The sequence below is a fragment of the Poecilia formosa genome, unplaced genomic scaffold (genome assembly GCF_000485575.1).
Source record: "Poecilia formosa unplaced genomic scaffold, Poecilia_formosa-5.1.2 Scaffold669, whole genome shotgun sequence".
NCBI classification, from domain to species: domain Eukaryota; kingdom Metazoa; phylum Chordata; class Actinopteri; order Cyprinodontiformes; family Poeciliidae; genus Poecilia; species Poecilia formosa.
The window spans coordinates 18368-32092 of record NW_006800608.1 but is presented as its reverse complement, the minus strand read 5'-3'; the positions used below and the strand labels follow the sequence as shown (position 1 = coordinate 32092).

General features: G+C 36.5%; 1 protein-coding gene across 3 annotated transcripts in view; it reads left to right on the top strand.

Moving 5' to 3' along the window:
• Nucleotides 1–9161, top strand: part of LOC103130761 (ras-related protein Rab-3A-like) — a 20044-nt gene extending 10883 nt beyond the window's left edge. For all 3 annotated transcript variants that reach the window (XM_007542257.2, XM_016666159.1, XM_016666160.1), the window contains exons 3-5: nucleotides 4560–4678; nucleotides 5588–5712; nucleotides 8047–9161. In XM_007542257.2, coding sequence (XP_007542319.1) covers nucleotides 4560–4678; nucleotides 5588–5712; nucleotides 8047–8237 — 435 coding nt within the window. In that variant the 3' untranslated portion in view covers nucleotides 8238–9161. The remainder of the gene's footprint in view (nucleotides 1–4559; nucleotides 4679–5587; nucleotides 5713–8046) is intronic.
• The last annotated feature ends 4564 nt before the right edge of the window (nucleotides 9162–13725 follow it).

Genomic DNA, 13725 nt, shown 5'->3' with positions numbered 1-13725 from the left:
CCAGCTGCTCCTCTAAAACACAGATGTTTGGTGCAATCAATGATCAGGAAAAGATCATATGAAAATTTGACCCATCAAATTTTTAGGTTTGATGGCCAAGCCGCCAAATAAACATAAACTGACCAGTGACATTTAGCTTTGACATGCCCACCGCCATAGACTCGCTACTACAAGACGTTTTGAAAAAAAGAGGGGGTTTTTTCTGCACAATTTTGCTAATAGTAAAGAGGGTTAGATAATAAAAAATCCATATTATTCTTTTCTTTTTTTAAAGTGGGCACAAAACATTTAATTGAATATTTTTTTGGCAGTGCTCTCTAATAACAATGGCTATTTTTAGAACTTGCTCGCGGGCGACTGACGAGGTCCCCTCGGGTGACCAGGGGCCTGCGGGCACCGTGTTGGTGACCCCTGCTCTAGTAACTGACATTTTTTTAACTTTTCATGCTTTTTGACAAACAAAATGATTGCTGTTCATACATATTTAACTGTACAGAAATAATTTATACTTTAAAACGTAGCCACTAATGTCTACTTCAAGGAACTATTGCCATCATTGCTTCAGGTCTTACTGTTTTCTGTCAAACTCTTCTGGAGTAAAGATATGTCACACTTTCTTCTATTCCTTCAATGTATTTCTCTGTTGTGCTCTGTTTCTATCTGTGTGTTAGCATTCTGCTTGTCTACTTTTCTGTATATGCCTTCTGCTTTTACTGTTTTACTGTCTATAAAGGTCTTCTGCTAACTTTAATCAATTTTAGCAATTCATATATATCAATGTTCTGCTTCTTTTGCTACTTTATGCTATTTCTTTTGCTGTTTTACTTCAACTTTTTTAAGTATTTCAGGTTTTATACTAATTTCTGCTTCTGCTATTTTTTGCTTTGTTTTACTTTTCAACTTTTCCAACTATTTAAGGTTTTATACTAATTCTCTGCTTCTGCTAATCTATGCTATTTTGCTATGTTTCACTTTTCAACTTTTTCGGGTTTAATACTAATTCCTACTTCTGGTAATCTATGCCATTCCTTTTGCTATGTTTTACTTTTCAACTTTTTCAACTATTTCAGGTTTTTTACTAATTTCTGATTCTGCTAATCTATGCAATTTCATTTGCTATGTTTTACTTTTCAACTTTTTCAACTACTTCAGGTTTGATACCATGTTCTGCTTCTGCTAATTTATGCTATTTCTTTTGCTATGTTTTACTTTTCAACTTTTTCAACAACTTCAGGTTTTATGCTAATTTCGACTTCTGCTAATCTGTGCTATGTCTTTGGCTAAATTTCACTCTTTAGCAAAATATTTCTACCATGTCTGACTGTAGCTTTCTTCTGCTTTTTTCCCTACTTCTTATGCTTTCTTCTGCTGTTTCTTGCATTTTCTGCTGCGAGCGTTCTGCAATTATGCATTCTCATGGCTGTTTTGCTAGGAACAGCAATTTTTCTAGTATTATTTATTTTTTCTTCCGTTACCTTTAATGCGGCTTGTACCCCTGCGTGCCCCCTCACAAAAATGGTATCAAAACATGTGGCTCGATCCCGGGAAGGGTGCTATTATTTTTATTGGGGATCGGAGTTACGATGGCGATGTAAAAAGCAAAAACGAGCAAAATTTCCAACTGACAAAAAGCAGAGTGTAATCAACTGCCGCTCCGTTAGTGGGAAATGCAGTGGATTTTTGACCCCAAAACAATTTTGAAATCGCCCTCATGCCCACAAATATCACTCTATTAGTCTGAAAGTCGGTCATGACATTGCATTTAGAACTACATTGATGGTGGAAGTCTGAGTTACTACAGAAAGAGGGTTGAGCAGAATGTTTGAACTACAGACATGGCAGAATGTTTTGGGCATTATATAACTGGTTTAACCCAACCACCGTTACTCATAGGATTAGTGTAGCCATTTAAGATGAAGCTTACTGCAAATTTCAAAATAAAAGCCTCAATATACCTCTCAGAGTAGTGCACCGCTTTGGGTGATGCAATAATAATAGCCTTTAAAATTCTTTCTCCACCTTTGCAGAGGGCTGAGCTGCCCTTTGGAACTACAGTGATGGAGGAACTCACTTGCTACAGAGGAGGGCTGAGTTGGCAGTTAAGAACTACAATGATGGTGGAACTCTGCGTTTCTACAGAAGAAGGCTGAGCAGAATGTTAGAATTACAGACATGGCCAAATCTTTTGGGCGTTATATAACTGGTTTAACCCAACCACTGTTACTCGTAGGATTAGTATAGCCCTTTAAAATAAAGCTTACTGAAAATTTCTAACTAAAAGCGTTCACATTTTTTACATCAGGTGATTGCTCTTTTGGGTTTTATATAACTGATTTAACCCAACTACTGTTATACATGGGATTAGTGTGGCTATTTAAAATGAAGCTTACTGAAAATTTCAAAATAAAAACCTCAACATTTCTCTCACGTTAGTTCACATTAGCCTTTTACATGTCTTTTTCCCTCAGTTTAGTTATGCAAGAACATTAGCATAACTAAACTAAGTTATGCTTGCTAATAAGCAAGCATTAGTGCACTGCTTATTAGCATAAGCAGTGCACTGCCCCCTACTACTGCACTGCCTTTTCCCTAAAGTAAGGTTTTATCTATTTTTCTTATTTATTAGCCATGTTTTGTATACTGAATGGAGGAAGTCAGTCTAAGACAACATGCTCAATCTAAGACATAATTTAGTGATTTACGTGATAAATCACTAAATGATTTATCACATAAATAATTTAGTGATTTATGTGATAAATCATGATGATTTATGTAATCATCATTTAGGCTAACATTAGCATTTTGGATAATTTTAGCTTATACACTGAATTTAACATACTGAATGGTGTAAGTCCATGTTACTCAACATGCTTGTGATTCTTCGCATGCTTTTAGGTACTTTGTAGCTTTTTTTTTTAGCATTGATGCAAATTTTTAACATCGGAACGCTGGGTTCCAACCGACGGGCACACTTTGGCCCTGTTTAAATTTCTTCAGAAATTTTCTAGTTACCGCTTTAAGATTTTTTTTTTAGTAATTGGGCACATGATATTAGGATATGACTGATGATCCGACCGAGCAGTAAGATAATTGAAATGGATTTTATGTATGGCTCAATATTTTCAAGAATAAATGTGTTGTTTTTTTTTTTTTCATGGACCTTTCATCCTTCCATTGTCTATACACACATAACCCTGCAGATCTGTTTAATAACTTAAAACTACCCAGTACTTCAACTCTGCTGAACAAATGTAGCTTCATCTCCAATACCACCTCTAACTGTGATCCACACCTGCCATCACTGCTGTCTCAGTATTACTGAACACGTTGGATTCTGGTCTGAACAGGACCTCTGGGCCCCTCTAGTGGTCACAAACAGAACTGAGAATTTAGTTTTGTTCATATATCGCCTTTTTACGTGAATTTACTTCTTATTTTTCAAACGGGCAAATGACATCTAAAAAGTAAGCTTTAAGAGAGTGAAAGATGTTTTTGTTTAAAAAGCGAATAGCTTGGATTTAAAATTATAACGTAAGGGGAGGAAATTTGCATGTTGGGGGTGCTGCAGTGGTGCAGGGGTATTAGTCTGACTCGACGCGGCTGTCACAGGCTCTAGTCCCGGCCTGATGACCTTTGCCTTTGTCTCCCCTCTCTCTCATTACCCACTTTCCTGTCTGACCACTATAAAAAAAAATAAAGGACACCAGAGACGATAAAACCTTAAAAAATAATAAATGAAATTCACATGTTGATTTTGTACATCCCACCCTAAAACTGAGAGTCTGCAACGTCCAGCTCATCACCGATGAGTGAGTTCAGTCACATACCATACACTGGCCCTGCAATACTAATGAGATGTGGACTGCGTTATTACTGCTCTGTAAAGCTGTTGCATTTTAACAGTATGCAGAATGTACAGCCTGCAGCTGTAACCATTAGTTTTATTAAAAGTTCTATTACTCATTATTTTGTCACTAATTGTAAAATAGTTATCAAAATGTATTATTAACTTGTCAGATACAAGCAGTCAGTCAGTTTGTGGTTATGTATTAAACTGTTCAAATCAGATGTTTCATATTTAATAAATCAAACGCAAAAGTGTCTCAAAACATTCCTGTTATTGCGAGTCTCCAGTTTCATTATTCAGACATTTCAACTTTTAAATTCAGCTGACCTTTAAACTTAACACTAATCCTACTGATGGTCCACATTAGCTGCTAACTGACCTTTCTAACACTGTTTTTTATGGCCCTTGAGACCATAAATGATCTGAGACCATAAATGTTATCAGAGAACCTGGTCAGGTTTTCTGATAACTTCCAGCTGTTAAACATCTGCCTCTTTGGTCAGAATCATTCCATTGTTAGGATTTAACGGCAAAACCCTTGAAGCATGCCTATGCTGCTTATTACATTAGGAACATAATGATAAAGTCAAACTTTGGCTTTACTGCTGGATGTTATTTTTTTTTATTTATCTTATTTTATAGTCACTCATCTTGATAGCTCTGTATGCTTGAAGTAATTTATGAAGTGTGTTTTGGTTCCATGTGTGCGCAGGACACTGCTGGTCAGGAGCGCTATAGAACGATCACCACAGCCTACTACAGGGGAGCAATGGGCTTTATCCTCATGTACGACATCACCAACGAGGAGTCCTTTAATGCTGTGCAAGACTGGTAAGAGATGGGTACATGTGCTGCTAAAAAGATAAGAATATCATGAAAGGGCAAATATTGGAATCTCATGGTGAAACTCACACCATGTTAAGCTAATTAACCTGCAAACAGCTGAAGGTTTACTCAAAAGCTCTACACAATCTACTGACTGGAAAGACTGCTTGAAGACGGTCATGGACACCGTCCACAAGGAGGGGAAGACACAGCAGGTCAATGCTGAAGCAGCTGGTTGTTCAGAGCGTTGGATCCAAGCATATTCATAGAAAGTTGAGTGGAAGGTAAAAGTGGGATAGGAAAAGGTGCAGCAGCAGAATCCCTTCAAGAATTTTTAGGGAGCTTCACAAAGAGAGGCCCGAGTCAGAAAATGTCCAGTAGATCAACAATTGTAGGATCCATCTGAGATACTTAACTTTGGGTTTTCATGATCTTTAAGCCATAATCATCAAAGTTACAAGACATAAAGGCTTCAAGTATTTCACTCCATGTAAAATGGATCTATATCATAGACACGTTTCACATTCTGAAATGAGAGAGGAGAAATATTAAACTTTTTCACGATTTCTAACTTCCTGAGACATACGTCTGTTTGTAGGAAAGTAGTGACTCCATCTGTTTCGGTGTTTCATTCAGCCCTCTGCTGCTTGGATGACCTTTCATTCCTCTCAGTTTCTGGAAACAGACATGTTTCCAGAAACTGGAATTTTGGAATTCATTTTGGATTGAACTGGATTCCAGTTCATTTTGGAATGAACTGGAATAAATGTAATTCTAATCACAATGTCTGTTCCACAGAGAGTCATCAATATTTTTTATTGATTGTACCTTATAGAAGAAGCTGTGTTTATCCTTTCCCAGGAAAGTCGCTTAAGTTATTAAGAAAATGAAGGAGCCTTGTGTTTGTGTTGATAGGTCAACCCAGATCAAGACGTACTCATGGGACAACGCCCAGGTCCTCCTGGTGGGAAACAAGTGTGATATGGAGGATGAGCGGGTGGTGGCGTCCGACAGGGGGCGCCAGCTGTCAGAGCAACTTGGTAATGTGGCCCCGAAAGCACCTCTCAGTACACAGCACTTTGAAGTATGGCTGCAACTAAGCATTATTTTAGTTAGTGATTATTCTGATGATTAAGTGGATAAAAAAGTTGACACAATACAGATTTTTTATTTAACCACTTAAGCCTTTTTTTATGCAATGTTAGAAATTCTTTGAAAAATATAAATAATTAAATTCCTTCCCTTAGCTAACAAAATAAACATTTTAATCTCAGCTTCAATAACAGCATTCTTTTAGTGAACACTTGATAATCTGTAGCAAAGGAATCATCTGCAGCTAAAAGTCCTTCAACATGTGAATAGATCAGGTCTTTCTGCTGGACTTAACATCAATACAGTGTAGGGCTCGTCTGGTTTTTTAATGAGTTCATTCATTTTGAATGAACTCATTAATAAATGGATAGCAAAAGTTGCTTGATCGATTTTTTTATTTTTCATTTTTTTACAGAATCTGAACCAGGTCAAGCTAAAACTCAGTTGCGATGTTCTAGGTAGAACATAATTACAGACAAGGGTTTTTTTCTTAAATGAAGAATGTATGTATTTTTTGTACAATTTTGGCTTCATTACTGGTCTGAGGAGGTGGTTCTTTCAGAAAATAAAATTTTTTGAGTCTATTCTCAATCAATGATTACCCAGTTACTGAATTAGTGGATTATTTCAATAATCGATTAGATCCAGTTGTTTCGGCAGGACATCAACCCTACAAACGGAACCAGAGCTATCTTGATAGCCAAGCATCAAAATAGCCCAGTCAAAGTCCAGCTATATGTCCAATTGAGATTTTGAAAATGTCAGATCTGAACTGGACATGTTTCAGACAAGAAAGGACATATTCTTGTTACTTTTTTTGTGGTTGGGGGGGGGAAAAAAATTGAGAACCATTCGTCATTTTCCTTTAACTTCACAACTATGTTACTTTGAGTTGGTATATCACAAAAGATTTCAATATAATCAGTGATTCTTGAGAATAGGGACAAAATGGGCTTTAATTTTCCCATATTTTTTTATTATTTCTCAACCTTATGTATGCAAATATGACAAATAATGTTTTAGAAATGTAAAGATGCTAAGGTACAGGCTCCCAGTTGCAACATTTTTAAACTTTGTCATCACCATCTGACAAAAATAAATATAAAATGATTTTTAAAATACCCTATTAGTGATATTTTCACTCATTTTACAGATAAATGCTTCTCAGGAAACAAAACAAATATTATTTAAAACAATAAACAACAAAAAGTCCATCTGACGGAGTTGACACAGAACTGAAGGTGGTGACAAACTAGTGAGTAAAATGAAAAACTTGGTACATGTGAAGTAATGCAATTTATGTAAAATACATTAAAATGAATTAATTGCACATTTAAGTGAGATTTGACAATAATTTCACTGAAAGAGTCACAAAAACTCTGATGGAGTTGATATCTGACGGAGTTGACGAAATGCCAAACTACCTCAATTTATATGATGTTATTCTGAAGGAGGCCATATTGTAGCTCATCAGGTCCATGAAATCTTTACAGTAAACCAAAATTAAGCTTTTATTTCACAAAATTTCATCAAAGTTTTGTAAATTGTCAGTTATGGAGTTGACATATCATGGTTGTGACGAGCAACTTGGGAATAAAACAGAAGAAAAAACTAAAGAATAACATAAGTTAACCAGAGCTAACTAGCCCTCTTAGCAAAGGAAGAGAAAGGAAGAGGTCATGGGGTCCTCAGAAGTTCTGGTGTCCCCCAATAATGCCTGATTTTTTTTACATTCTTTTCATGTCTGACGGTGTTGACAAAATTTAGGGACAAATTTCAGTGGAGTTGGAAAATATATAAAAATGATTTTTAATTCAATTTACTGATACTTTTATAATTATTTATATGACTACTTATACTTAATTGTCATAATATATAATTTTAGTATTTCACTATTATAATGTATTGAGTTCTGCTCCGGGACAAGGGATTTTACAGGCATCATCCACCGACTACAATGTTTAAATAAAAAAATATTCAGCAAACACCAGGAAAATATACATTGTTGTGCTCACATTACCCAGGTTAGTTTAGTCAGACATTTGAAAAAATTATATTTTGTGTATATTTTATTAAAATTTTGTGCTTTATCCATAGGACCTGTTTTGTCCCTATTCTCAAGAATCACTGTAATATATAAAAGCATGTGATTGTATTCTGATAAATAGTGAAACATATATGTATATCAATGTTTTGTGTTCATCAGTGACACTTTGAACATTGTACTGGAGCTCACTGCTTGTCTACGTTAACAGCTTGGTTCCTCCATCCATGTTTGACAGGTTTTGAGTTCTTTGAAGCAAGCGCCAAAGACAACATCAACGTGAAGCAGACGTTCGAGCGACTGGTGGACATCATCTGTGAGAGGATGACAGAGACTCTGGACAACAATGACCCAACGGTCATTGGAGCCAAGCAGGGGCCACAGCTCAATGAGCAGCCCCAAAGGTCTCACCAAGATTGCGCTTGCTGAATGCACACATAAGCGCATATGCACACACCCACATGCACGCACACACCGCTTATCCTGATTTTTCAAGTTTTTTTTTTTAGTCTGGATCTTTTTGTAATATGCAGGTACAAAACGTCCCTGCACATAAACACTGCCATCCATCCACAGCCCCACTCCAGGAGCAGAGTCTGCCCAGAGCCGGGCCTTCCAGGGATTGTCCTTCTGCTCAGCAACATTATCTGACTCTTTCACACACTTCTTAAACACACTAAGCTGTATGTTACCAGATGTGCAACAGTTGTAATTATTGTCCCTCTGAAAAGGTGTTTGTTGCTGAAGTCGGTTCATGTAGGCGTGTTTTAGAGGATCTGAAATCCTCTTTTTAGTGTTGTGGTGGACTTTTAGGGAGTTTTTGGACCCAAGTTCAATGTTCAGGCACAGTTGTTCTTAAATTAAGAAATTATTGAATTCATTTAAATATTTATCTTCAAGACATATATTTATAATAGATCTCAAGTGTTTAAAATGCAGGGTTTTGTGACTTAAAAAAAGGCCATGATAAATTATCTCAAATTATTTTTCTTTATTAATGAGACATACATCCTGTATAATCCAACTGAAAACAAATCTGCTTTAGTAAAAGAAAAAAAAAATAGAAAGGTGCAACAACCCAGATGCATAAATTTTCACACCCTTAAGTTAATATTTTTCTGAAGCTTCTTGTGATTCACTTTAAACATTCAGTCTTCTTGGCTCTCCACAGCTTAATTTAGGCCTAATCCAAACATAGCTAGATATCTGGGGGAAAAATACACTTTTTTCACAATTTGGCTTTTCATCCACACAAAACTGTTTAATATCACTAAAAACGATTATTTATAGAAACTCCCATCATAATAAGGATAATTTTACAATTCTCCTTATTGGTGTTTGTGTGTGTACATTGGAAAACAGACATTTACAGTCTGCCACAAATAATGCGCCAAATATGCACCAAATATATCCACATACGATTCCCAACTGATATAATGTTGTATTTTAATAACCTGATTAAAAGTAGTTCAACCTATATATGTTTCTAACCAAATGAAACTACTGGCCATAGTCATAATATAAGAGTAGACACCGCATTGGCTGCTCTGGCGCAGGAAATACGGCGGCCATCTTGGAGCGGTTGTCCCTCCTACTTTGCTCAACCAAAACAGCAGAAGATGCCTCAGCACTGAGGGATATTGTTGTTCAGATGGATGGACTATTGATGTGAGGGCTTGACAAACAACATTTCACAAGTAAGATGGACATATTATTGTGTGTATATATTGTAATTAGAATATTATTTTACTGTATTTATGTCCACCGGTGAATACCAGCTAATATTATCTACAGTGCTTGGTGTATTTCCGGGGTTCAGCCCAGCTATGAAGGTTAACCGAGATTCCGTAAATCTAAAAATTAATCATTCTCTAACGTTGGCTTGGATTATCTGGCACAAGAGCCTACATTAGAAATGTGACAATGTAACATATATTATAAAACGTATATTACTTGTTATAACCTTGACCAGCAAAGTTTACACAGGTGGTAAAGACTATTATTTATATGCATTTCTTTCACTCTGTCGAAAGTAAGATGGCTCCCAAATCTTCCATTTTTGTTTTGAAGGTTTCCTAAAGACACGATGTGAGGAAGAAGTGGGAAATATCTTTAAAGAGAGACGGATTCACTGCACAGCTCGGATGACTCTCGCATCGGATTTTGGACTCAATCACAGCTGCTGAATCCCTCTGAAGCTAGAACTGGTTGGCTGGAAAACAGCTGACAAATAATATATATTAGGCTATACATGTTTATATGTGTATACATATAAACATGTATCTATTAAATATTCAGTATTATTAATCTGTCATTATTAATCATTATTTGTTTGTATATTTATATAAATATGTATTGATATTACTAAATAATTTATTAAATAAATTATGAACGGCTGTGTGCTTTGTAAAATGCTTATCATACATCAGTATCAGAATATTCCATTCCTTTTCTATTTCCCCACTAAGCATATTTAAAAATGCTGAACTATGTATCAATATAATTTAAAAATACTTAAAAAATACAATTGTTTATAAATGTAGCTTTGATAGCTGTTTGTATAAGGTTTCCAGTAACAAAAAAGCGGGCTATAATCGATTAGATGCGCTGATACGTCATTGTGCCTGCTAAACGTATAACGCTGAGTGGAGCGGTTGACCGCTACAAAATGGCTGCCCTAAATCTCGTCAGCTACAATAGGCGAGAGCGGTCCATGAGGCTAATAGGAAGCTGTGGTTGTTTTGAAGCAACCTTATTGGCTGAGATAGGTTGTAGCATTGCGCTACACTGCCCCCTATGGGTTTGGAATCTTTAAAACCAAAACTCACAGAAAGATCTGTTTGGGTCCATGTAGATCAGGGGTGTCCAAAGTCTGTCCTCGAGGGCCGGCAACCTGTATATTTTAGTTCTCTCCTTAGTGGTAGTAACAATCTCCTCAGTAAGTCAATGTTCTCCTTAGGCCTTCTAATGAGCCATCATTTGATGCAGGTGTGTAAAACCAGGGAGAGAACTAAAACATGCAGGATGCTGACCCTCTAGGACTGACTTTGGACACCCCGATGTAGATGAAATGTTTTCTGAAACTGATCCCATGTGTACAGTACTGTTTATTTTTTAAACAGTATGGTGGAGATATTTGATTTTATAAAGACCCAGCTAAGTGTTTACAAGGCTTTAGTAATATTTTCCCACTCGGATGTATTAAAGTTCTCCAAATATATCCACTTGTGAGGACATATGTTTTCCACAGCCCTTCTTGGATTCAGATTCATTTCTTGGCTCCAGTGAAGACATTTTCCTCAGACTCAGTGATGCTAAAACATCAAATCCACCTTCAACTTCAGTTTTCTAGGAAACACTTCTGCATTTTATTTGGAGCTGTACATAATCTCACCCACTGTGACAAAAAACATCTTCCTCTGAAGATAAGCAACCCCAGAGCATAATGCTGCCACCACCATGCTTCATTGTGGGTATGCTCTTTTATTGAAACTCGTCGTCATTGTGGCCCAGAAAATCCATTTGGGTTTTATCAAATGGTAGTGGAAGTTCTGGATGTGTGCAGGAGTCTGACATCCCAGCTCCTTTTTCTGCTCGTTATCACATATAGAACACACCCAGCACTTTTTCCTGCAGCTCTTTCTGTGTTGCTGTTAGTCTACTAGCAACCTCACTGACCCAGTTCAGCATCATAGCTTCATTGCTTTTGGAGAAATGTCCTGTTAACAGAGCATGGCTACTGTCCCCATTTTATTTATCTATTTTCATTGTGCCATGATTTGAATGTAATGCTGAGGATTTTCATGTACCATCTTCTGATTGGTACTTTTGATCTGTTCTACAGAGCTAAAGACAACATCAGGCAAATTTTTAACTCAAGAACAGCTGAATGTTGTTTACATTTAATCAGGTGTACTATGATTTATATAGTAATGAAGTTAGGAAGACAATCAAAAGTATTATTTCAGGGTTTGCACACTCGTGCAACTAGATAATTTTTTTGTTTTGTTTTCTATCTTCCCCTCTAACAGATGTTTGCTTCCAGTTGAATTGAACAGGATGCCTGTTGGACTAGAGGTGGGAAAAGTGATCATTTGATCATAGTTTTCTTTATTTCACACAAACCTAGCATCTTAACAAAGGTGTTTTTACTTTTGAGAGCAAAAACATATAGTAAATCTCTATGAAAAATTAAAGTCAACATTCTGGTTGTAAAGAACAACATAACTTGAATGTTTAATGCTTTTATAAAACTCGTTGAGCATTGGCTCTAAGTCACATCACAGTAGGAGAATACCAAATGTATCTAGCCACTCAAGATTTGATAAATATCTATAAATGTTAATAAATATGCATTTTAAAATGCAGATATTTACAGTATCCATGTAAACTGATTGTGAGGCAGTGGTTGGATTCCTGCCTGTGCTGTAGTCAGAGCTGCATGTTGTTGATTTCACACTTCTTCTGACTGGTTTATTTGTATGAACTGTTGATTTTACTGATGTTACTCTCATCACTCCCACTCACTCTACTACTTTAAAATGCCAGATTGGTGTGAAAAGTTTCTAATGTTTAACTCTTGACACCTCACAGCTTTTATTCAGTGCATATAGTGGGTGTTGGTCATCCGTCCCTTCGCCATTCCACTCTTCTGCAGTTTTAGTTGTTTCCTTCCGTGCATCACAGAACATTTTGTACCAATCATGCATCAATCTGTTCTCAGCCAAGGGTACGTCTTGTACCCAATTTAACAACCAGTAATAGGAACTTTTTATGTCCTGCTGTAGGGAATACTTTTATTTAATTAAATGTAAAAAACAACTTATATATCCTAAAAGGAAATGAAATATCTTAACTCATCATCCAAGTATCTTCAGAGTTGTTGTTGAAGGTGATGCTGCAGGCACAAAGGATCTCCAGTAGCAGTCGGGCTTGCAACAAATCTGAAGAAGCCTCTGCCTAAAACTTGTTTGCTGTATGACAGTATCATGGCTGTCATGAGATCCTAGCAGCTCAGTATCCAGGCAGCAGAGACGATATTCCCCAGTAACATGTCCTGGATTACTCCATCAGTTGTTGGGAAGCTCTGCTAATCCATCTCATTTGCTTTTGCCTCATCTTTTTTACATCTTTGTTTGGCTGTATAGTTAGAAACCGAGAAAGAGAAACATTGGAGTCTGGGATATGACTTCTATAAATCATTTCTAAAGAAAAGCTTCATAAGAACCAAGTGGTCCCAGCAGTTGGAAAAATTCTAATCCATGGGAATTGGGTTCCATTGAAAATCTTACAAAAATTATACTAAATTAAATTAGACTACATGTATGATCAGAGCTATATATATTTTTTTATCTTCCTTCCATTATTCTTCTAAACACCTATTTATTGAGAGACATAAAATGATGTACATTGGTCAAGTGGAAATGAAATGGTTTGTTTGCTGGTAAAATGGAAGTAGGTGGGAAGAAGATGAGGTTCTGATGAAGAGGTGAAGGGACACATTGACAAAGAGACTAAATGGACTATCAGAACCCCCAGGTAGTCAGGCATGCCATCAGAACTGATCTATCTGTTTGTTTTATGCAAAAACCAAAGCAGACGGATTTTTGAGGCCGTCTGCTTAGGTTTCTGCCGATGCAGTGAAGAACGTGTGTGCGCTTGTTTTTACTACTAACCAACTCATGCAGTCACAAAATTGCTGAGGCATGCACCAAGTGTTTCACATGAATTATTTATTTTCTTATTTATGATCTAACTTATTTTTTTGTACTATTTAAGATTATGCATTACATTCTGCATGTTTTGAGGAGATGTTTGCTTGTATCCAGTAGCCTGAAATTTTCCAGCACTTCTGCTCGTATGAGTGTTAGCAGAGCAGCGTGTAGGATTATTCCTTTTGAGGGGGGAGAGTAGAGCA